General features: G+C 42.6%; 1 protein-coding gene across 1 annotated transcript in view; it reads right to left on the bottom strand.

Moving 5' to 3' along the window:
* Positions 1-3128: 3128 nt before the first annotated feature.
* LOC115468217 (DNA polymerase delta subunit 3-like) overlaps positions 3129-22814 on the bottom strand; it is a 35523-nt gene continuing 15837 nt past the window's right edge. The window contains exons 8-12 of the mRNA XM_030199751.1: positions 22248-22413; positions 18241-18353; positions 15105-15190; positions 8251-8329; positions 3129-3184 (exon numbers count right to left, since the gene is read on the bottom strand). Coding sequence (XP_030055611.1) covers positions 3129-3184; positions 8251-8329; positions 15105-15190; positions 18241-18353; positions 22248-22413 — 500 coding nt within the window. The remainder of the gene's footprint in view (positions 3185-8250; positions 8330-15104; positions 15191-18240; positions 18354-22247; positions 22414-22814) is intronic.

The raw sequence follows: 22814 nt of genomic DNA, 5'->3' as shown, positions 1-22814 counted from the left end.
AGGATCTTATTTTCTTTCCCAGGAGGGGTATACGCTTGTGGTTTGGAAGCCTATTAAGTTTCAGAGCTGCTTCTTAAACTACTGACTAGTTCGAAAATTTGCTGCTGATCATGCCCTGATGCTGGTTGTATTTGAGCCTTCGTCGTCTCATTATTGCCTGGACAAGAAGGGGGTTTTTCTGCATTGATATTTGAAAATCTTGAAGGATCTGGTGGATAGCATTTCTTTAGTCTCCTTTGGGGCACTGCAGGACTAAGTATGAAACTTTTAATATAATGGAGATAGTGCATGCAACTTTATCTCATTAACATTCATTGTAGATATCTTAAAAAACCTGAGTGGCTGATTGTGTCCTGAGGACTCATTGAGAACATCCTCTCCCCCCCCCCCCCCCCCCATAGAGTGCGCTTGTATCGCCCCCGATTGTCTAAAGAGAAAGATGTAAAAATCTTGTAGAAAATGATTTTCTTCAGAAAGTTAAGAGGCTTACATCCACACCACAGTGTTTGCCTGCATATAATGGACACGTCAACATAATGTAGTGAATTTATAAATTCAGGATTGTGAAAAAAAAAACCCAAAAACACACACACACCACCACACCGTGCAGCATTTATATACTCACTAGCAAAAAGGCCCGTTTCTTTGAGAGATGAAACGGGCGCTAGCAAGGTTTTTGTGTCCGGCGACCGTCCTGTTCCCCGGCCCCCCCCTGCAGGCACCCCATGGCCCGGGGACCCAGCTGTCCCCCAACCACCCCTCCAGGCAGGCACCTGTCCGCTGCTGTCGCTGGCGCTCCATCCCTCAGCCCCCCCTGCAGCCCACCCATGGCCAGGGATCCAGCTGTCCCCCAACCCCCCTGCAGGCAGGCACCTGTACTGCTGCTGTCGCTCCATCCCCCGGCCCCCCCTGCAGCCACCATGGCAGGGATCCAGCTGCCCCCCAAACCCCCCTCCAGGCGGCACCTGTCCACTGCTGTCGCTCCATCCCCCGGCCCCCCCCTGCAGCCACCCATGGGCCAGGGATCCAGCTGTACCCCAATCCCCCCTCCAGGGACCTGTCCGCTGCTGTCATTGGCGCTCACCGGATGCAGGTGTGCATGTGAAGAAATGGCCAGCGAGGGGCAGGGGGAGATGGCGTTTCGTGGAGTGTGTTTGCTCCGCCCTCGTCATCACGTGTGACGCGAGGGCGGGGCACACACTCTAGAGCAACCGGATATCTCGCCCGCTTCAAAGTTCCGGTGGAGGCTTCATAGAACGTTGGAGTTGCCTTTTATATATAGAGATTATCACATGGAAAACACATTTACAAGGTGTTGGGATGTGATAAACTAAAATTGCATCCAAGCACATTGATGTTTTATTTATATTTTCAATAAAGATGCTGTTAAAGTACAAATGTTTAATTATCTTAGAGTAATATCTCCAATGGAAGAAAACACAGTTCATTTGAAGATATAATCTGTCTGCAGTTTTCAATGCATGAACACAACCTACAGTATACACATAAATTTTGCTTCTTTATACAGCATGTTTTCACATGACAATACTTGAAACAAAGTCCAGAGCTCCAACTGCTCCCTGAAAAAGTGCTGGGTCCCCTCTCCTGCAAATGAGTCACTAGTCAACAAGGATTTCATTGGCATGTGCAGGAAAAATCCAGAGGCATATCCTCATAAAATAGCTTTAAACCAATGCCAATAGTCAAAACCAGTGCACACTGATGGAAGAAATTCTACAGTTATAATCTCCATGCCCTCCTCGCTTCCTCAGCATATAATCTTAATTTCCGCATACAGAGCGGCTTGGCTGAAGGTCCATGGCACCTGCTTGGGTGCTTTACTAAATTAACTTGGAAAGCAAGTGATGTTTATCAATTTCAGATCATCTTTCCATAGAAAGAAACCATTGAAAGTACAGGTTTACGATCTGACCCAGTGGATGCAGGCAGGGCATTTCATGTCTGATTTTCAAGCCTTGTTCCTCTTTCTCAGGCTGGCTTGGGATGCTGCTGACACAGTTTACAGCCCCAGGAATGAGGTAATCAGTCATTGCTCAACACCTAATGACTAGATCTGAGAAGCACATGCTCCTGGTACTGGAGGGAACCCAAACTGACCCAAGACTGAGGAGAGCTGGGTTAGATGGAAGAGGTAAGAAACCAGGTAGCTGCAAACGAATGCTCATGGCACTCACAGCCCCAGCTAGTTTCAATTAAGCTGTAGCTCTGAAACAGCAGAAAAAAAGCCACATAAAAAAATTGGAACAAGAGAGACCACCTTGAATTCAAGAGTCAAAATACCAATGAAAAAGATACAAATGCATAAACAAAGATATGAAGAGAATAAAAGCCGTGAATTGTGATGGGTCCCAGAGGCTTTTCCCAGTCCCTAAACGTCCTGGTTAAGTAAGAGGCCTTTTACTGGTTACAAATAAAGCAATATCTTAGATCACACTCAGTGCTCAGGTTACTAACAGGAATCCATATTTTCAGGCTAGGCTGATCCAGTCCAGACTTTACCCCATTGAATATAAAGCCCTTAAGCTCTGGTTTCTCTACCTGAGCCAGGATTACAATTCCACATGTGCTGTGGGAGAAAAGTAAAACCAGACTGGCCTACGGTGGCGGAAAGATGGAGCCAATCAGCCACAAATGTATCAGCTACTTTTAGGTTCAACATCCGGATACTCAGGCCAGAAATACTCTTAATTAGAAGCTTTCATCAGTGAAGCTTTTCGAAAGCATTTAGTAATGGTGAAAGATGACAGACAGGCAGACGGACATCGTTAATACAGAAATGCTCTTCTTTTGGGTCAACAGGAGCAGTACCAGGCTCCTTGCATAGTTCTGATGTGTTTCCATACTGCCCTCAAAGAACTACGCTCAAGTCTAGGCATACTAGAATGCTTCACCTAAATTGAACTTTGAGATTCAAAGTGAGATTGAAACTTAGGAGGAAAATAACATGAAAGAGACCATGCTTTAATCTGAACACAGTCAGGCATTTTCTCTATATTTCCATTTTCTTATTGTTATAAAATCTGCAGGGCAATTGATAACACCACAATTTGGTGTACTAAATTTGTTTTCATGCACTAAAATCAAATTGAAGAAGGTTTCAGCACCCATTAACACTGTATTGTCATTTCTGGGGTAAACGGCATTGTATCATCATTTTCACAGGCTTAAAAACAGAAAAAAGAGTGGAAGGAAGCCTACACAAATACATTTTAAGAATAAGATAGCTTTCTTTTAAAATCACATTTCACTTAATGTCAAAGGAATTCTGAAGACTCAACCTCCAAAATACCAGCAGTGCAGTTAAAAAAAAAAAAAAAAAATCACAGAACAGCAGGTGAGAACCAGATCTGCATATAGCTTCCTTCTTCTGATCAGACGCACCCAATCTAGTTAATCCAAATGTGATTCATTAGATGTGTGGCTCTAAATGACTGGACAACCCATCTCACTACATGCGAATCACATTAGCTGGCTGGTTTGGATTTTTAATAATCCCTGTACAAATGGGCTTTTCCCAACGGATAAGCCACTTCCCCTAGTGAATATTGTTGATCTATGTAGTAGAATTTAATTTACAGAAAATGGAGAACTCAACCCACAACAGATCTAACAAGATGAACACTTTTGGATGTGAGAAACGGTACTAGAATCACAGTGCTTGCTTACACGGTAAGCAAGATACTTTCCACCAAACACACCTTGGGGGCTTTGCCTCCGTGTGGTCCACGACCACAGAAATAAATGGAAGACGATACCACGTCATCTTTCAATGCTTCCTCCAGTCGCCTGGTCATTCTTCTGAAAGAAGCCCATGATGGAGGCTTGCTTGGTGCCTTTGATGCTTGCCCCTTTCTTCAATGCTTTGGTGTCTTGCTTCATGGTTGCTGCAGGCATTGGCTTCTGTGCTGTTGCTACCTTTGATATTGCAAAAGTCTTCCCCACTGTCTTACAGGACTCGCTTTCATAAACTTTTTTCAGTCACTGGAAGAAAATGATGGGATGAGCGGTTAAGACCTCACAGCAGCATTTGTTTTAATACATAAGAGAGGAAAACAAATGCCTCTCCGCCAACTTTAACACAGGGAAAGGGAGTTATTTACTACTGGGATGTTGTCGGGGCAATGAATAGTGAAACCAAGGTTTTTGTAAGGCTACAGCTGATACCACAGATGTGTCATCTCCATGCATGCAATGTAAAAAATTGCTGATGCAATTAACAAATCTGCTGAAGGAAGGGTGTGATGCAAGTTTCATCCACCTTCTACTCCTGGCTCACTGGCAAAGAAAAAAGGGCACACAAGACCAGCCTAATAAAACAGCAGAATCAGCAGGAAGTGACAGCTTCATCTGAACTCCATGATTGTTTATATAATAAAACTAATCACGTTACTCCTTATTACACACTTTAAAAAAAAAATAGAAACATGTATAGGGGGGAGGGTATGGCCTAGTGTTTATTACAACCATTTTTTTATTATTTAAGGGATTTCTCCCTAGTAGTTTTAGTGCTTGGACTGTATGGGGAAAAAGGTCCATTATCTCTGTAAAAATCTGGTGGTATACATGCCTTTCGACTAGACCGGATCCTAGCACATTCTGGAATTATAGTAGTGAAACCTGCACACCAGTGGCGTAGCTACGTGGGGCCTTGGGGGGCCTGGGCCCCCTTAGATTTGGGCCTGGACCCCCCCGCCGTACAACATGCAGGACGTCAGAAACAGAAGGAAACCTTTTGAGAGAAGAAGAGGGCCTCGGCTGGCGGGGGTTGGGGTCCCCCGCAAGCAAAAGTAGGCGACGGCTGGTTGGCAGCGGGAGGGGGGCACAGTAGGCAATGGCGGGGGGGGGGGTCTAAAATGTGCCCCCTCACCTCGAGATCTGGAGCCCTCTTCCACCGAAGTCTGGCTACGCCCCTGCTTCACACAACTGACTTTGTTGGGCTGGTCTTGTGACTTGGTGACAATGCGGAGTACTATTATGCAGAGGACCTGGATCTGCTTTCCCAGGTCACTCAAGGCTCAGGATGCTGGACAGCCAATGTTCAAAGTCTGAAGGGAATGGATAATTGCTCATATTAAAGACACCGCATCTTTAATATGAGCAAGTCTTTGAGGGTTCCCTGAAGCAGCACCAGGCAAAACATGATCCATGTCGGGATCCCAAGGCAGGAATTTATATAAGTTGTGTCGCCTGTTGAATGGCCAACCGATTTCTTATAGGCATCTATGATTTAAGATAAATGCATTTAAACAGTCTTGTATATAAAAATCTTTTTTGTGCCTATGAACGCCTTTGTGAATTGGGACTTATACGGTCTGTGCCCTGAAAAGGACAGGTACAAATCAAGGTAAGGTATACACATATGAGTTTATCTTGTTGGGCAGACTGGATGGACCGTGCAGGTCTTTTTCTGCCGTCATCTACTATGTTACTTTGATTACACCAGTTGAGTTCTCCACAAAAATCTGATGTTGATGGTCTCTCAACATTATGAGCACATCTATAATTTTTTTTTAATAAATCTAGCTTAAAGATGCTTTCTGAATGAAATGTTCAATTATGATGAAAGCTGTGGGTTGTTGTTCTTGGTCGATGTTCCACACTTTTCCTCCAGCTCTTAGACAGTTATCTCTAATATTTTGTTAGGTTGCCCTGGGCTCATTATACTGGATCACAACCCTGGGTCTGACAGAGCAGGAAGACCAAAGGAACAGAAGGAAAGCTGCTGGGTTCAAATCCCCCTAACAACCCCAACCCCCTCCCACAAAAAAAAAAAAAACCTAAGAGCAGTGGCGTTCCTAGCTTGGATTGCCGATGCACCTCCCCCCGGCGAAATGACACCCCCCCCCCCCCCCCGGGTGCACGCTGCTGGGAGGGGGGGGGGGGATGCCACGGCGCACGCCTGTGTGCTCCGACTTCGCTAACTTCGCTCGTTCACTGCAGCACCCTCTGCCCTGAACAGGAAGTAACCTGTTCTGGGGCAGAGGGAGCTGCAGCGAACGAGCGAAGTTAGCGAAGTCGGAGCACACAGGCGCGCGCCGCGGCACCCCCAGCGGCGTGCACCCGGGGCGGACCGCCCCCACCTTGGTACGCCACTGCCTAAGAGAATCCAAGTCAAATAACACAGGGGCAAATTTTATAGAATTATGTGCTGAAGTCATCATGGATATCTTTACATCTCAGAAATACATGATTCACTTTTATTTCAACAGGACACTTATCAGGCTGCCTGCATAGATGAAAAGTTGTTCCTAATTTCAAAAGGAACATATGTGTGTACCTTCCCTTTGAAAATTATCCAAGGGTACCAAGCACAAGCGCTTCTGCAACCAAAAACTTTCTAAGAAAATAATGGCATAGCTATGAAATACAATCTGTGCGTGCTCATTCCTAACAAGTTTCTGGGAATACCTCACATCAATCTGGATAGAAATGATGCATGCTATGCATCCCACTTGTGCTTTCAGCTGCATTTATGGAAAATTTTCAGATAAGCAATTTACTTGGATAAATAATTTTGAAAACTGAAATCCACAATAGTCACACAACTTGACTACTCCAATGGTTCTCAGCCCAGTCACTGATCACACCAAGCCAGTCAGGTTTTCAGGATATGCACAATGACTATATTTTTTACATATTTTTTTATTTTTGTTACATTTGTACCCTACGCTTTCCCACTCATGGCAGGCTCAATGCGGCTTACATGGGGCAATGGAGGGTTAAGTGACTTGCCCAGAGTCACAAGGAGCTGCCTGTGCCTGAAGTGGGAATCAAACTCAGTTCCTCAGTCCAAAGTCCACCACCCAACCACTAGGCCACTCTTCCACTGTTGCTACTATTTGAGATTCTACATGGAATGTTGCTATTCCACTAGCAACATTCCATGTAGAAGTCGGCCCTTGCAGATCACCAATGTGGCCACGCAGGCTTCTACATGGAATGTTGCTAGTGGAATAGCAACATTCCATGTAGAATCTCCAATAGTAGCAACATCCATGTAGAATCTTCAATAGTATCTATTTTTTTTGTTACATTTGTACCCTGCGCTTTCCCCACTCATGGACAGGCTCAATGCGGCTTAATGGGGCAATGGAGGGTTAAGTGACTTGCCCAAGGCACAAGGAGCTGCCGTGCCTGAAGTGGGAATCGTGAGACAGATTAACATATACAAATCCTCCTCACACAAAATCTCACTGTGAATATCCTGAAAATCTGACTGGCTTGGGTGTGCCCAAGACTGGATTGAGAACCACTGGAGTACTCTACTATCCACTGACCCTCTTGCTTCTGATTCAACTTTTCTTCCTGGCCTCCCTTTTTTTTTTGTTGATCTAATATAGTTATTCTATTGTTTAGGTATGCTCGATTACTTCGGTCTATGCCGATGAGCTTTTGGAACCAACTGTGATTTGATCTATTTTTATTGCACTATAAGTTATAACAATCCTTTTCTAAGCATCCATCACTAGAACTGGCCCTTCACCCAGCTACTGCTATTGTTAAGAACTGGGACTTAAGCAAGATAACAATACACTTTAGAACGGTAAAGAGCAATTTTCAAATGGGACATACCCACCAGTCTCTTGGATTGATCTGTGGGACGCTATGGAAAAAGAGAGTGATGCAAGGTGGGATGGATGTAATTTTCTTTACCCTGCATATTTTGTATTTAATGGCATTTATTTCTCACTCTCAGCGACCTCATCATAAATTCATAAAGACAATACAAGATTGAGAATGCAGGATAAGAAATCCAGGTAGCAGTAGCCCTCTGTGGATTTTTCCAAGTGAAACCCTACAAAAGTTTCTCCTAAAAATAAGCTTAAGTGGTTGCATTTATGTTGGTTATGGGTTTTTTTTTAAATGTTTTACTTCCATGGATCGTGTATTTGTGATTCTTAAAGTTCTGATAAATAAAACTTTTTTTTTAATGGGTTTGCAAACTTCTGGAACAAGCTACTCATGGGCCTCCTCTAACATCCTCTGATCAGTTTTGATTGCACATTTGCATTTCAGCTCTTCTACCGGAGGGAGAGGAGGAACATTTGTGTTATCAGTACATGATAACTACCTGGGACACAGAGAAGCAATGAACTGCCTGAGGAGCCAGCACGTTTTACATATTCTGTTGAATCAGAGGTTCACTTACACAAGCCATAAACCTGGCTAAGCAGATGGACAAGCATACGCAGTTTCAATTGTAGGGCCATTAAGACCAGAGATCCTTACCCATACTGCCTTCTTCATCCACAAAGGTCTTGGTCTTCAGTACCCGCTTGCGTCTTCTCTCTTTTCTCTGGTCCTGCAGCTACAGCATGTTTACACAAGGGATATGCAGTTACACTAAGGCTCAGGCTCAGAAATCCTACCCAGTACAACACACAAGAAGCGAAGCTGGAGAGACAACCTTTGTAACATGGTCGCAAGGCTTATTCAGGTCTCCTTTCTAGAATTTTCTAGGATAAGGGTATGGAGGGGTGAGGGTAGAAATGGCTTTTGTTGGGAAACCCTTGTTTTAAGACATTTCCAACCACCAAAAATGAAGCCATAGAGTGGAGGACTAGCCTAATTGAGCTGACAACAAGGAAGCCAGATTCAAATCCCACTGCTGCCTCCATGTGATCTTGGGCAAGTCACTTAAACCTTCCATTGCCTCGGGTCCCCTTTAGGGACAGGAAAATACCAACTGTACCTGAATGTACCTTGCTTTCAACTACTTGAGAAGGCAGTGATTTTCAGCTAGCACACAACGAAATACCAAGACAGGGTTGGGAAGACTGAAATTTAAAACTGTGCACGTTGCTCTGTGACAGCTGATCTCTATTACCTTAGGAGCAAGGAATATATTAAGAGTCTCATGGCACAGCACTTTGTACTGTTCCAGCCATATAGCAAGTTTAGTCAATCATGTTCTTGGGTTGATTTTTGGTAACATGTATAAAATACCAAGTATTAATATCCACTATGATGTACCCACAATTCCCAACACAAACCACGTAGGAGACTCGATTCTGAAGCTGAAAATGGCATCTTTATTAAGTATAGAGAAATTAGGCCTTACCTGCCAATTTTCTTTCCTTTAGGCCCTCCAGACCAGTCCAGACACTGACACTTGGGTTATGCATGTCTACCAGCAGATGGAGCCTGAGAACACTTAAAAACCTGAGAACTATATAATATTCCTGTGGCAGTTGACATCCAGCCAGTATTTCAATAACAAAGCAGCAGATTAATATCAATATTCTCCATGGCTAGTTTGTTTGTTTTTTTAATTGAAATTTCAAAATAAATAGTACAAAAAGCATTTAGAAGAGAACAATACAGCCCACATCACAGAATTGAGAGGAGAAAAAAAAACCAAACAAATACAGGAAATCAAGGTACTCCGTATTTTCCCTGGCAATCTTTAAGGCGATCTAATATACTATCTATCTACCTACATACATCATCATCTCACTTCCCTATCTAAACAACAATCTTTCTAACTATTCTGGCTCATAAAAACAATTAACATCAATTGAAGAAATTGCTTACATCTGGCTCAAGTTGTTCTAGAAATATCTGGAAAAATGTGAGGCGTTCCCCTCCACAAAATAAGAAACCTTTCTTACAAAAATAATTCTTCAATATAAGAACTTTATCATTCTGTGAGGAAGAAGTAACCAGGAGAGTAACAGAAGCAGATATATTTATAGTAGTAGTAGTAGTAGTAATATATCATCCTGAGTAGTTTCTAGAAATTCAATCAAATTTAAAGACTTGTCAGCTTTAACTGGTAACACATCTGGTGCCAAATCATCCTGTTTTTTCCTCACTATCTTAGTAGGTAAGTAATAACATTTGGAAATAGATAGAGTCAGCGATAGAGACAAAATTTCCTTAAAATATTTTCTTAACAGTATCTCAGCAGATAACAATGGACAGGAAAATTTAGAAACCTCAAATTATTAGCTCTAATTTGATTCTCTAATAATTCTAATTGTCTATAGAGAATCAAGCTATCCTTTAGTCCAGATGTTCCAGCTTGTTACAAATTCACAATATAAGATTCAGGGTTTTTTTTTTTTTTACCGAATTACCCAATAAAGTTAATTTGCTGTCAATTTCTTCCACTTTAGATACTACTTTAGATGAAGAATATGGTCAACAATCACTGACCAGAGTTCCTAGGCCCACAGAGGCTCCTCCGGGGCCTGGAGTGTCCCTTTGGCCACACCCTGCAGCTACACCTTGCTGGCTTTTATTCTTCCTGCCAGGCCACCCTTAATGACATCAGCAGCCTGACGCGCTGTTCCGGAGCACTGCCCCTGTTCATTCTCCCAGCCTCCTCCATGGACCAGGGTCAGCAACTCTCCTTTTCTCTCCCTATGGCTGTTCTCTTGACACAACATAGATTCCATCGAACCCCTATGGTGCACTCTTTCTTGGATTTTCCTGTTTTTGTTTGTTATAGAGAACCACAGCAACCAGCAGAGCACGTAAAACAAATTCAACCAAAAATGTACACAAATATCCAGCTGAATGAACAGAACCTTCCACAACCTGACCCCAGACTAGACCGTGCGCCTCTGCATTCTCCAAACTGCCAATGGTAAATGGGTGGATTCTGGACTGATCTGGAGGGCCTAAAGGAAAAAAGAAATTAGCAGGTAAGCCTTAATTTCTCCTTCCTTGATAGCCCTCCATTATGGACCAGAAGCTGACGCTTGGGTAGTACCAAAGCAGTAAGAATCATAGGCGGGACCCCGGAGACTGGAAGTCAACACCTCCATGGCAAAGGCTGCATCCTGCTTCGCATATATGTCTATCCAGTAATGCTGTGTGAAGGAACGCAAGGAGGACCAGATTGCTGCTCTACATATATCCTGCAGCAGAATCAGACTATTTTCAGACCCTGGTGGAATGTACTACTTACTGCTACTACTACTCATCATTGCTTTAAAAGCTTGTGGCACCAGCAGTCCTTTAAGAAGATTGGCTTAAGGAGGCTAATGTGATGGCTGGGAGCTATGGTTGCCATAGAAATCGCTGCTCCTCTGCTTGAATCCCTGTAGAGGACAATCAATCAGAACATCAAAAGTTCTTCTGTTGTCTTCACATAAGCCAACAGAACTCTGTTGACATCAGACACCTCTGCTCCTTATCTCCTTCAGCATCACCTAAGACTGGGAGTGAAATGGACCAATTCAAATGAAAGGTCAACATCACCTTAGGAGAAAGGAAGGCACCAGCTGTTAACACTAACAAAATAGGCTCCCTGCATAACAAGGCCTGTAATATCGAGATCCTCTGAGCTGAGGAAACGGCAACCAACAGCACCCATTTCAAATTAATATTTTCAAGGTAGACTCAGATAAGGCTCAAAAAGGCGCGGACACCAACACAGACAAGACCAGATTCAGATCCCACCCTGGAGTACTGTGGAGTCCATTTTTACACTCAGATTGACAGAGTGTATATGCTGCAGAGAAGATCTGCAAACCCAGCAAATTCATGGCCAGCGCCTTATGACACTGGTATAACCGCTGACTTGGGCTCTCCACACAACTTACAGGGAGCTACAAGAACCTGTACTCCTTTGTGGCTGCACAATTTACACTGACGCAGGTTGGAGTTCATGGCGCACTACTCTGTGACAATACCGCGGGTTCTTCGAAGGCAACCAGAAAGGGTCTTGTCAGCGTACTGAAGGAGGAAATGGAGGACCAGAGGCACAGCATCTCTGGGTAAAACGTGGCCCCCACAGACTAACATCCCAACACAGGTAGGGTTCAGTCACAGAGAACAGACAAATGTTTTAAATTCAATAACTAGTAAAGGAAGAAAATTTAAAATCAGATTTAGAAGGCGCCCCCCAAGAGATTCACCTCCCCGGGCCTGCCAGACGGAGTGCCACATCCACCATCTGCTGAGTGGGTGGCAACTGCACAGGAATATTATACAGTTCTCAAGTTTAAATGTTCACAGTCTCCATCGGCTGGTAGGTGTGCATAACCCAAGCGTCAGTGTCTGGACTGGTATGGAAGGCCGACAGGGAAGCCAAGATTTCTCTAAGCAGCAGAAAGCAGATTTCACTGAGAGTGAAACAGGAAATCCAGATCAGTAAATAACCTTAAAAAGGGCATTCATCCCATTTGGTAGTTTGAAACCATGCAGATTTACTGCCTTGCTCCACGTGGATAGTTTGTCTTTTTGATACAATCATTTGTTACAATGGCTTCACTGTTACAGCAGAATAACATTGTGTAAGAAGAAAATTACAGGAAACTCAATAAAAGGTCTCATTGATCCTAAGGCCTAGAAATTCATAAGTATCGCACCGAAGGTCTATCAAACCCAGTATTGTTTCCAACAGTGGACAATTCAGGTCACAAGTACCTGGCAATGTCAATAGAGTAAAACAGATCTTATGCTGCTTATCCCAGGAATACACACAAAATTAGTAGAGAACTACCGTGAATACCAGTGTATAGGAGGTTTAAGGGCAAAGTCTCATTTCAACATTGCAGCTACTCTTGGCGTTATTGCTGCGGTTTTATAATCATAGACTTGTACCCACCATCCTTCCGCTGGTCTTCACTGGTAGCTAAGTTCTTTTTTCTATTTTTCTTTTTCTATTCTGCTAGCTACTAGCACATTAATTATGTGAACTGTCACTTATCTTGTATCCGCGTGCCGTCAGACAAGCACACCCCCAACAGGAGCCTGTTTCGCCCTCCTGTCTTTCTCAAGGGGAACTGCTACGTGCTGTCTCTGACTACAAGATCCCAGGAATAAGCAGTGGATTTTCCTAAGTCCACCTTAATAATGACTTATGGATTTTTCTTTTAGGAGCTTGGCCAACCCTTTAAAGCCTACTACACTTAACTGTATTACCACAAACTGACAATGAATTCCTCATTGCTTAATTAGTTTAGAATTCCTCACTGATCTTATCCCAACAAGCACTGGCTAAGGCATTAACATGTTGGTATATAAATGCTAAAAGGCCCATTCAGTGACCATCTTCTATCCAACTTACTGCACACTTGAATTGATCCTTGGTATGTCAATTCTTCTCCTCTCTTCCATAGATCCCACTGCTTGTTCCATGCTTACTTGAACTCCATAAAAAAATAATTCCTCATATTTTCCTCTAGTCTTTTCCCTTTCACAATCATTCCATGACCCCCACATTCTCGAACTTCCCTTTCCTTGAGTAAAGCCTACCTCATGTGTATTACTCCTTCGAGGTATCCAATGGTTTCTATCTTTCTCCTGTCCTCCAAGCTATACATGTCTAGGACCTCAAGTCTTTCCTATGTGTTGTAAAGGGAAGACCACTCATTTTAGTAGAATCCCTCTGAACCTGCACTATATTGCTTATATCTTTACAGGTCAGGTCTTCAGAATTGGACCCAATATTCTAAATGAGATCTCAGAGATTTATACAGTGACATCATCTCTTTTTTTTTTTTGTGACTGATCATTTCTCTCTTCATGCATCCTAGCGACCTTCTGGATTTTGCTGCCACCTTTAGATCATCCAATGTAACTCCCAGACCCCTCTATTTACTACACATCAGAACTTCTTCCCCTATTTTGTACTGGACCTCTGGGTTTCTGCTCCCCAAATACATGGTCTTGCATTTTTTTTTCTATTAAATTTAGTTTTAATCCACCTGGTGTTTGCTGTTGAATTCAATTCACAACTTTTCTTCTAGCAAACCATACATGTTTCTCACAGTCACTCTCTGAGAGGAAAAAAGACTTCAGATACCCGGTATGTTTCACTCAATTAGTGAATGTACTGCTCCGCTCAGTCGCTGTGTGACTAGATTCTGTACTGCTGCTGGCGGGCATCCTCATCAGTCTATAAAAACGCCAGCCAACTAATGCCCTTTAGTTCTACCGCCTTCCCATCTCCGGAACAGGTTTGCAGATTAATACCTTTCAAATATTTCAACGTCTGTATCGTATCACCCCTGTTCCTCCTTTCCTCCAAGGTATACATGTTCAGGTCAGCAAGTCTCCCCTCATACGTCTTGGAATGCAAATTCCGTACCATTCTCGTAGCTTTTCTTTGCATCGCAAGATACGGCCTCCAAAACTGAACACAATACTCCAGGTGGGGCCTCACCAACGACTTGTACAGGGGCATCAACACCTCTTTTCTTCTGCTGGTCACACCTCTCTCTATACAGCCTAGCAACCTTCTGGCTACGGCCACCGCCTTGTCACACTGTTTCGTCGCCTTCAGATCCTCGGATACTATCACCCCAAGATCCCTCTCCCCATCCGTACCTATCAGACTCTCACCGCCTCACACATAAGTCTCTCTTGGGTTTCTACTCCCCAAGTGCATCACTTTGCATTTCTTCGCATTGAATTTTAACTGCCAAACCTTAGACCATTCTTCTAGCTTCCTCAGATCCTTTTTCATGCTTTCCACTCCCTCCCGGGTGTCCACTCTGTTGAAAATCTTAGTATCATCCGCAAATAGGCAAACTTTACCTTCTAACCCTTCGGCAATGTCACTCACAAATATATTGAACAGAAGCGACCCAGCACCGATCCCTGAGGCACTCCACTACTCACCTTTCCCTCCTCCGAGCGAACTCCATTTACCACCACCCTCTGTCGTCTGTCCGTCAACCAGTTCCTAATCCAGTCACACAGCGGCTGAGCGGAGCAGTACATTCCACTAATTGAGTGAAACAGTACCGGGTATCTGAAGTCTTTTTTTCCTCTCAGACAGTGACTGTGAGAAACATGTATGGTTTGCTAGAAGAAAAGTTGTGTATTAAATTTTAGTGGCAAAATCTACATTATTTCCCAAACTTCCTTAAATCACTCCTTATCCCTTCTGTGCCTTCCAGAATATGTACCCTGTTGCAGATTCTAGTATTATTTGTAAAATGACACAACCTTCCACGATAATCCCTCTCCAGTATTGCATTTATAAATGTGAACAGATCCATACACAGGCCTAATCCCTGACACACCCTGCTAAATAACCCTCTTGGCCTCAGAGCTTATATGAGAGAGACAGGGCAGCATGAGTTATAGAAGAGGTACTCTGGACCGTTGTCATGTGCTCTTACCACTGGGGGCTGTGGCTCTGGTTCGGTCTTCTGCACTGCTTCATAGTTAGGAGATGGTACCTTAACGTCTTGGGTAATAGACACTCCTGTGAGGCAAATAAAATAGGGCTAGATATAAAAGAGGAGGAGCCTAATGGTTAGTGCAGTAGCCTGAGAACTTAGAGAACTGGATTCAAATTCCCACTGCAGCTTCTTGTGATACTTAACCCTCCAGTGCCCCAGGTACAAAATAAGTATCTGTATATAATATGTAAACCACAGAAAGGCGATATATCAAGTCCCATCCTCTTTCCCTTTCCTCTTACACTGGTGCTCGGTTGTTTGCCCATAGCACTCAGCATAGGAGGTGTGGAAAATTAATATCCACAGCCTACACTGAGAAAATTACAAACTCATTTGAAACAGGCTGTGTAAGGAAACTCAAAGAGGTCATCTGGCCCATCTCCTACCTTCAGTTTCCTCTATATCTATAACATCCTAGAGCAGTGGTTTCTCAACCTTTCTTCTGTTGTGGACGCACCTGACAGACAATGTTCATACACTGAACACTAAAATTCACACAAACTCCTAAATATTTTCATTGTTAAAAGAAATGCAAGGGAAATATTTTATTTATTTTGAACTTACTATACTGCATAGACTGTCAAGCAGGGCTCTGCGGTTTACAGACTAAAATATGAAAGAGAACTACCCTAATATTGAATAGAAAAGATAGACAGACAAGCATTCAAACACTAGAGAGGTTAATATATGTGGAGTGGAGGAGTGGCCTAGTGGTTAGGTGGTGACTTTGGTCCTGGGGAACTGAGTTTGATTCCACTTCAGGCACAGGCAGCTCCTTGTGACTCTGGGCAAGTCACTTAACCCTCCATTGCCCCATGTAAGCCGCATTGAGCCTGCCATGAGTGGGAAAGCGCAGGTACAAATTTAACAAAAAAAAAAAAAAAAAAAAAGACAATCAGGGAACACTGCGCTGTCCATCCATTTCCCACTCAGGTTCCAAAGGCCTGCAGAAAAGCCAGGTCTTAATAGCAGTTTTGAAGCGTGCAGGAGCAGTAAAATAGAAAGCAGATCACACATGGATTCATGCTGGGCAGCACGAGGTTCAGGCAGTATCATGTGATAGTCGTTTAAAGATCTAGGGTTGGAGCGTAGGCAGAAGTGTTGCCAGGTTGTGACGCCAGGGGGAGCGGACAGGTGCACGCATAGTTTAAATGCGTGCACTGGCTGAAAAACAGGTGCCATCGCTCCCCACCTAGCTACACCACTGAGTGTAGGATATAATTAAAAGGAAAGGAATGCTGGAGCTCCAATCCTAAAGGCCTTAAAGTCAAGGAGCAAAATCTTAAATTGAACTCTACGTTCCATGGGAAGTCAGTGGTGGTTCTTCAGTAATGGGGGTCACATGATTGTTTTGCGAATGACATAAAAATGAATAGCCGTGCTTTGTAAGGATTGGATCTTTTTACATAGTTTTCTTTGGCTATACCAGAAATAAATGATGTTGCAGTAATCAATCCTAATAATCAAGAGAGCCAGTAAAAATGAATGAGTCATGATCAAAGTAGGAGTGGATCGAGCATAGTTGCCTCAAGATACAGAATCCTGAGGAAAGACTGAGTCTAGAACAACCACCCAAGTATCAAAAGTGATCTACCGAGAACAATAGAGGAACCAAAGAAATGAGAGGGGTGAGTTGCAGATGTTTAGAGTCCAGAGAGCCAATAGGTAAAAAGACCACCATAATCAGAAAGGATATAGAAAGGCTTAATCAGAAAGCTAGAAATAGCAGAAGTCAGCAAAGTTTTAAAACCAAAAAGGAAGAGAGACTGGGGTGCACCTAAGCTGCCACAGCCAACTACGACCTACACTCAGTCTGCAAATGCAAGCAAAACAAATGAGTCTTGAGAGCTGCTTTGAACTTTTAAATGAAAGCTTAGCACAAAGTGCAAATGGCAAAAGGATTTCCCACAGGGATGAGAGGCCAAGTGAAAAAAATGCTGATTAGCAGGTGATGTCCAAATGAGTCCAAAGTAAAATGCCAAAGGAAGGAGGAGCTTGTAGGAAGAACAAAGATGGCGGGATGGACTATACAGCTGTAAACAAAAAGACAAGAAATAAAGTGAGGTAAACAAGCAACTACACCATGATAATACCATAAATCATCCTCAAATACTATGGGGGTCTTTTAGTAAGGCGTGCTGGCGTTTTTAGCACGTGTTTAAAAACAGGTACGCGCTAAACGCTAAAATGCCAATTTATTTCCTATGGGCGTCTTTAGCGTGCGCCGATTTTTAACGTGCGCTAAAAACTCCAGCGTGCCCTTAGTAACCAGATCCCCAGTACATTTGTAAGACTTTTTTTTTTTTTAATGTTTCACCGGTTTTTTTATTGATGACAAAGCAAAGGTTACAATTCCACCGTACATTGCAGTGGCAATACAGTTTTACAGAACTTAGTGGAATAACACTTCAGAAATACAGCATTACTTACAGCCATCAAACTTTTAATAGAATTCCGCTACTCCCCCCTCCCCCACCCGTTTCCTACGCTTAACGGTTTTATTAAATTCAACCTATAACATTACCACAAACCTTTTATGATAACCATGAATGAACCACATAGTCCAGGAGTGTTCACTTACCCTCCCTCCCTATTCCAAGATTCTCATGTCTCCCCTTCCACAACCCATAGGTCTGGACTCTTATAACCCCATGGGTCCTTGGCCAATAGATAAGGGAAAGGTTCAATCAAGCATTTTGATTATCTCTCTACTACATTACCACTTACCTAATAGACTTTTTTTTTTAAGTGCATTGTTTCATTTGAATAAAATAGTGTGGCGAAAAGCCTACCATGTGGCACAGTATAAACGATTTCAGACCATTTTTGGTCAAAGCCCAGAAGCCTCCTCAAAAGGTACATCCTGGGTGAGTAGAATCATCCCGCACATCACTATCTTTCCCTCTCTGCTCCAAGATGACTAGTCCCTAGGTTCCCGCTCAGCCCCCACCGATCGCCTGCTGCCTTTTTTTTTTTTAAACCACCAGAGGACTGGCAATATAGAAACAGAAACATTCCAAAACATCCTATGAAAAGCTGTGCTAGTCCACTTTTCCACCGGATTTCCTCTTACCTTCATCCTCGCTGCTATCAGCCTGAGGCTGTTTGATTCTCCTCCTCTTCTTATTCAGACTTTCCAACTCTTGGTCACTGTCACTGTCTGACGTTTCACCTCGCCTTAGCTTACTGCACCAGGATATCAAGACAGAGAGGTATGTCATTGCTTATTTCTAAAGACTGCACCGTTCCTTTACAATATGCTGGAATGGAAAAAGGTTCCAGACATTAAAAAGTCTCAAGGCCGTGTTCAATAACGCAGTAACAGAAGGGTATGCAATCATACAGCAGCTTTATTATTCAGTTTACGCTCATTACCTATTTAAATTGTGACTCTTGGAATTAAGGCCTTACATTCAGATAGATTTTCTGATGTGCAGCAAGTTCTTTACTGGCATAGCCCCTGACATAAGCTTTGCTCACAGAACTCTTCATGTTTTCACTGTCCCTCTGTTTGTGAAGTAACAAATGCCATTTACTTGTCAGGAAAGTAACTTACAAACCTTTTATAACGAGCTAAACATATATTTGTTTAATTTGGCTCTTTCTGAAATGTAATAGTTAGGGTTTTAACTCATGATGTTTTACATGTAATGCAAATATTTTTATATGTTGTATGATGACAGTTTTATGTGAATCGCTCTGAAGAGTAACATAAGAACATAAGTGTTGCCATACTGGGGCAGACCGAAGGTCCGTCAAGCCAGAACCTTGTTTCCAACAGTGGCCAATTCAGGTTACAAGTACATGGCAAGATCCCACAACAGTAAAATACATTTTATGCTGCTCATCCTAGAAATAAGCAGTGGATTTTCCCCAAGTCCATGGCAAGATCCCACAACAGTAAAATACATTTTATGCTGCTTATCCTAGAAATAAGCAGTGGATTTTCCCCAAGTCCATCTTAATAATGGCTTATGGACTTTTCTTTTAGGAAATTATCCAAACCTTTTTTACACCCCGCTAAGCTAACTTTTTACCACATTCTCTGGCAACGAATTCCAGGGTTTAATTACATGTTGAGTGAAGAAATATTTTCTCCGCTTTGTTTTAAATTTACTACTTTGTAGCTTCATTGCATGCCCCCTAGTCCTAGTGTCTTTGGAAACAGTAAACAAGCAATTCACGTCTACCCACACCACTCCACTCATTATTTTACAAACCTCTATCATATGTCCTCTCAGCTGTCTTTTCTCCAAGCTGAAGAGCCCTAGCCGCTTCAGCCTTTCCTCATAGGGAAGTCGTCCCATCCCCTTTATCATTTTCATTGACCTTCTCTGTACCTTTTCTAATTCCATTATATCTTTTTTGAGATGCGGTGACCAGAACTTCACACAATATTCGAGGTGCGGTCGCACCATGGAGCAATAAAAAGGGATTATAACATCCTCATTTTTGTTTCCAACCTTTCCTAATAATACCTATTTGCTTTCTTAGCCGCCGCTGCACATTAAGCAGGGGGTTTCAACTTTCCTGGTCAGTGACTCCTAATGTGGAACTTTGCATCACGTAGCTATAGTTCGGGTTCCTCTTTCCCACAAGCATCATTTTGCACTTACTCACATTAAACATCATCTGCCATTTGGATGCCCAGTCTCATAAGGTCCTGTTGTAATTTTTCACAATCCTCTTCCGATTAAACAACTCTGAATAACTTTGTGTTGTCAGCAAATTTAATTAACTCACTAGTAATTCCCATCTCTAGATCAAACATGCGTGGGATATGCATAAAGGAATCCTGTGCAGTAGGAATGGATCCTCAGAAGCTTAGCCAAAACTGGGTGGCGGAGCAGGTGGGGGAAGAGAGGTTGGTGGTTGGGAGGCGAGGATAGTGGAGGGCAGACTTATACGGTCTGTGCCAGAGCCAGTGATGGGAGGCGGGACTGGTGGTTGGGAGGCAGGAAATACTGCTGGGCAGACTTGTATGGTCTGTGCCCTGAAAAAGGCAGGTACAAATCAAGGTAAGGTATACACATACGAGTTTATCTTGTTGGGCAGACTGGATGGACCGTGCAGGTCTTTTTCTGCCGTCATCTACTATGTATTTATAAATATGTCAGAAAGCAGTGTTCCCAGCACAGACCCCTGCAGAACCCCGTTATCTATCCTTCTCCATTGAGAATACTGACCATTTAACCCTACTCTCTGTTTTCTATCTTTTAACCAATTTTTAATCCACAATAGAACACTACCTCCTATCTCATAGTAACAACAAAGTAAATGACGCCACATAAAGACCTGAACATGACTCTCCATTTTCTTCAGGAGTCTTTCGTGAGGTACTTTCTCAAATGCCTTTTCAAAATCCAAATACACAATATCGACCAGCTCACTTTTACCCATGTTTGTTCACCACTTCAAAGAAAATGTAATAGATTGGTGAAGCAAGACTTCTCTTCACTAAATCCAGGCTTTGTCTCATTAATCCATGCTTTTGAATATGTTCTTTATAATAGTCTCTACTATTTTCCACAGCACAAACATCAGGCTCACCAGTCTGTAATTTCCCAGATCACCTCTGGAACCTTTTTAAAAGATCAACGTTATATTGGCCACCCTCCAATCTTCTGGTACCATGCTTGATTTTAATTACATATTACTAACAATAGTTCTGCAAATTCATTTTTCATTTCTATCAGTACTCTGGGATGAATACCATCCGGTCCAGGCAATTTGCTACTCTTCAATTTGTCAACTTGCCCCATTACATCTTCCAGGTTTATAGAAATTTCATTCAGTTCTCTGACTTGTAAGCTTTGAATACCATTTCTGGCACTGGTACCTCTCCTAAATCTTCCTCGATGAAAACCAAAGCAAAGAATTAATTTAATCTCTCCGCTATGGCTTCGTCTTCCCCGAGTGCCCCTTTTACCCTCAATCATCTAGCAGTCCAACTGATTCTTTTGCCGGCTTCTTGCTTCTAATATATCGAATAAGGTTTTTACTATGTTTTATTGCCTCCAATGCAATCTTTTTTTTTTTCAAAGTCTCTCTTTGCCTTCTTTATCAGTGCTTTGCACTTGACTTGCCATTCCTTATGCTGTTTCTTATTGTTTTCAGTCAGATCCTTCTTCCATTTCTGAAGGTTTTCTTTTAGCTCTAATAGCTTCCTTCACCACACTTTTAACCATGCTGGCTTTCATTTCGCCTTCCTTCTTCCCTTTTTAGTACATGGAATATAACTGGCCTGGGCTTCCAAGATGGTATTTTTGAACAGCATCCATGCCTGATGTAAATTTTTGACATTTGCAACTGCTCCTAAGTTCTTTTTTTCACCATTCTCATGTTATCACAGTCTCCTGTTTTAAAGTTAAATGCTAACGTATTGGATTTCCTGTGTGTACTTACTCCAGAGCTGATATCAAACCTGATCATATCATGATCAATGTTATCAAGTGGCCCAGCACCATTACCTCCTGCAACAGGATCATACACTCCATTAAGGACTAGGTCTAGAATTTTTCCTTCTCTTGTTGGCTCCTGTACCAGCTGCTCCATAAAGCAGTCCTTGATTTCGTCAAGGAATTTTGCCTCCCTAGCATGCAATATACAAAAACTGTCAAATAATAATAAATAAGAACAGAGAAAGCCTGGAACTGGTTTCACCATCAGTTAATATTCAGAGGTCCTACCTTTGCATTGGAGCTGTCTACTTTTTGACCAAACTCAGATTTTTATCGAGAGAGAAAACATGAGAACAGCATTAGGCCTCTGCTTCATCTCTTTCTTTGTTCGGTCTGTCCACACCCCTCCATTTCTCAATGGAAAAGTGGAGAAGATTGCACAGTGCCATTAGAAGACATTTTTTTTTGTACATTACAGGTACCAACAAAGAGCCAGGTAACTGCAATTTAAAGCTTGTATGAAGGTGCTTCAACACAAATTAGTAGCACCAAGTTGGTTCCTTTTCTCTGTACTGCATGCTGTGCTTGAATGCTGGGAACCTCGCCATGTTCATCTGAGGACGCTTTCACCACACATTTACCATATCTTTCTCATACAGTAGGCACATGTTTCCTTCACCTTTTCTTGTCTTTCTGTTGTGCTTTCACAGGCTCTTGCTTCTTGGCAGGCTTCTCAGGTACCTCTCTGGAAGAAAGTTTCACTTCTGCCATAAAAGCCGAAGGAGACACTGCTGGTTTGAGCTCCTCTACCGCCTCTTCATGCTCTGAAATGGCTTTAAACTTCTCTGTGAATAAACACAATATTAATGAAATGTCAAACTGTTGCTACTTTGTTAAGGTATTTTTATAATTTTCTGAAGGGTTTCTCTGGACACAGAAAACTTGTTCAGGTTTTACATTGTCATTCTGTGCTCCATAACTCTGAAGAACTTTCCTAAATGCCCCAAGGAACTGAGAGTATGATAAATGATATATTTGATCATTTAAATGTGAACATGGGACTGAAGAGGTGATATTTACAGCACCCCTCCTCCTCTTTTACCTTTTTAATGGGGCCCGAGGTATTCACTCTCAACGCTCTCCTCACAAATCAGCAATGAAAGTACTATTTTTCCAGAAATTTTCTCATTTTCAGTTTACCAGCTAAGGCAAAGAGCCTCAACGGTGCATACCTAATCCACCATTC

Source organism: Microcaecilia unicolor, chromosome 4 (genome assembly GCF_901765095.1).
Source record: "Microcaecilia unicolor chromosome 4, aMicUni1.1, whole genome shotgun sequence".
Classification (NCBI taxonomy): Eukaryota; Metazoa; Chordata; class Amphibia; order Gymnophiona; family Siphonopidae; genus Microcaecilia; species Microcaecilia unicolor.
Note: the sequence above shows the minus strand (reverse complement) of the source record. Positions and strands in the feature narration are given on the sequence as shown.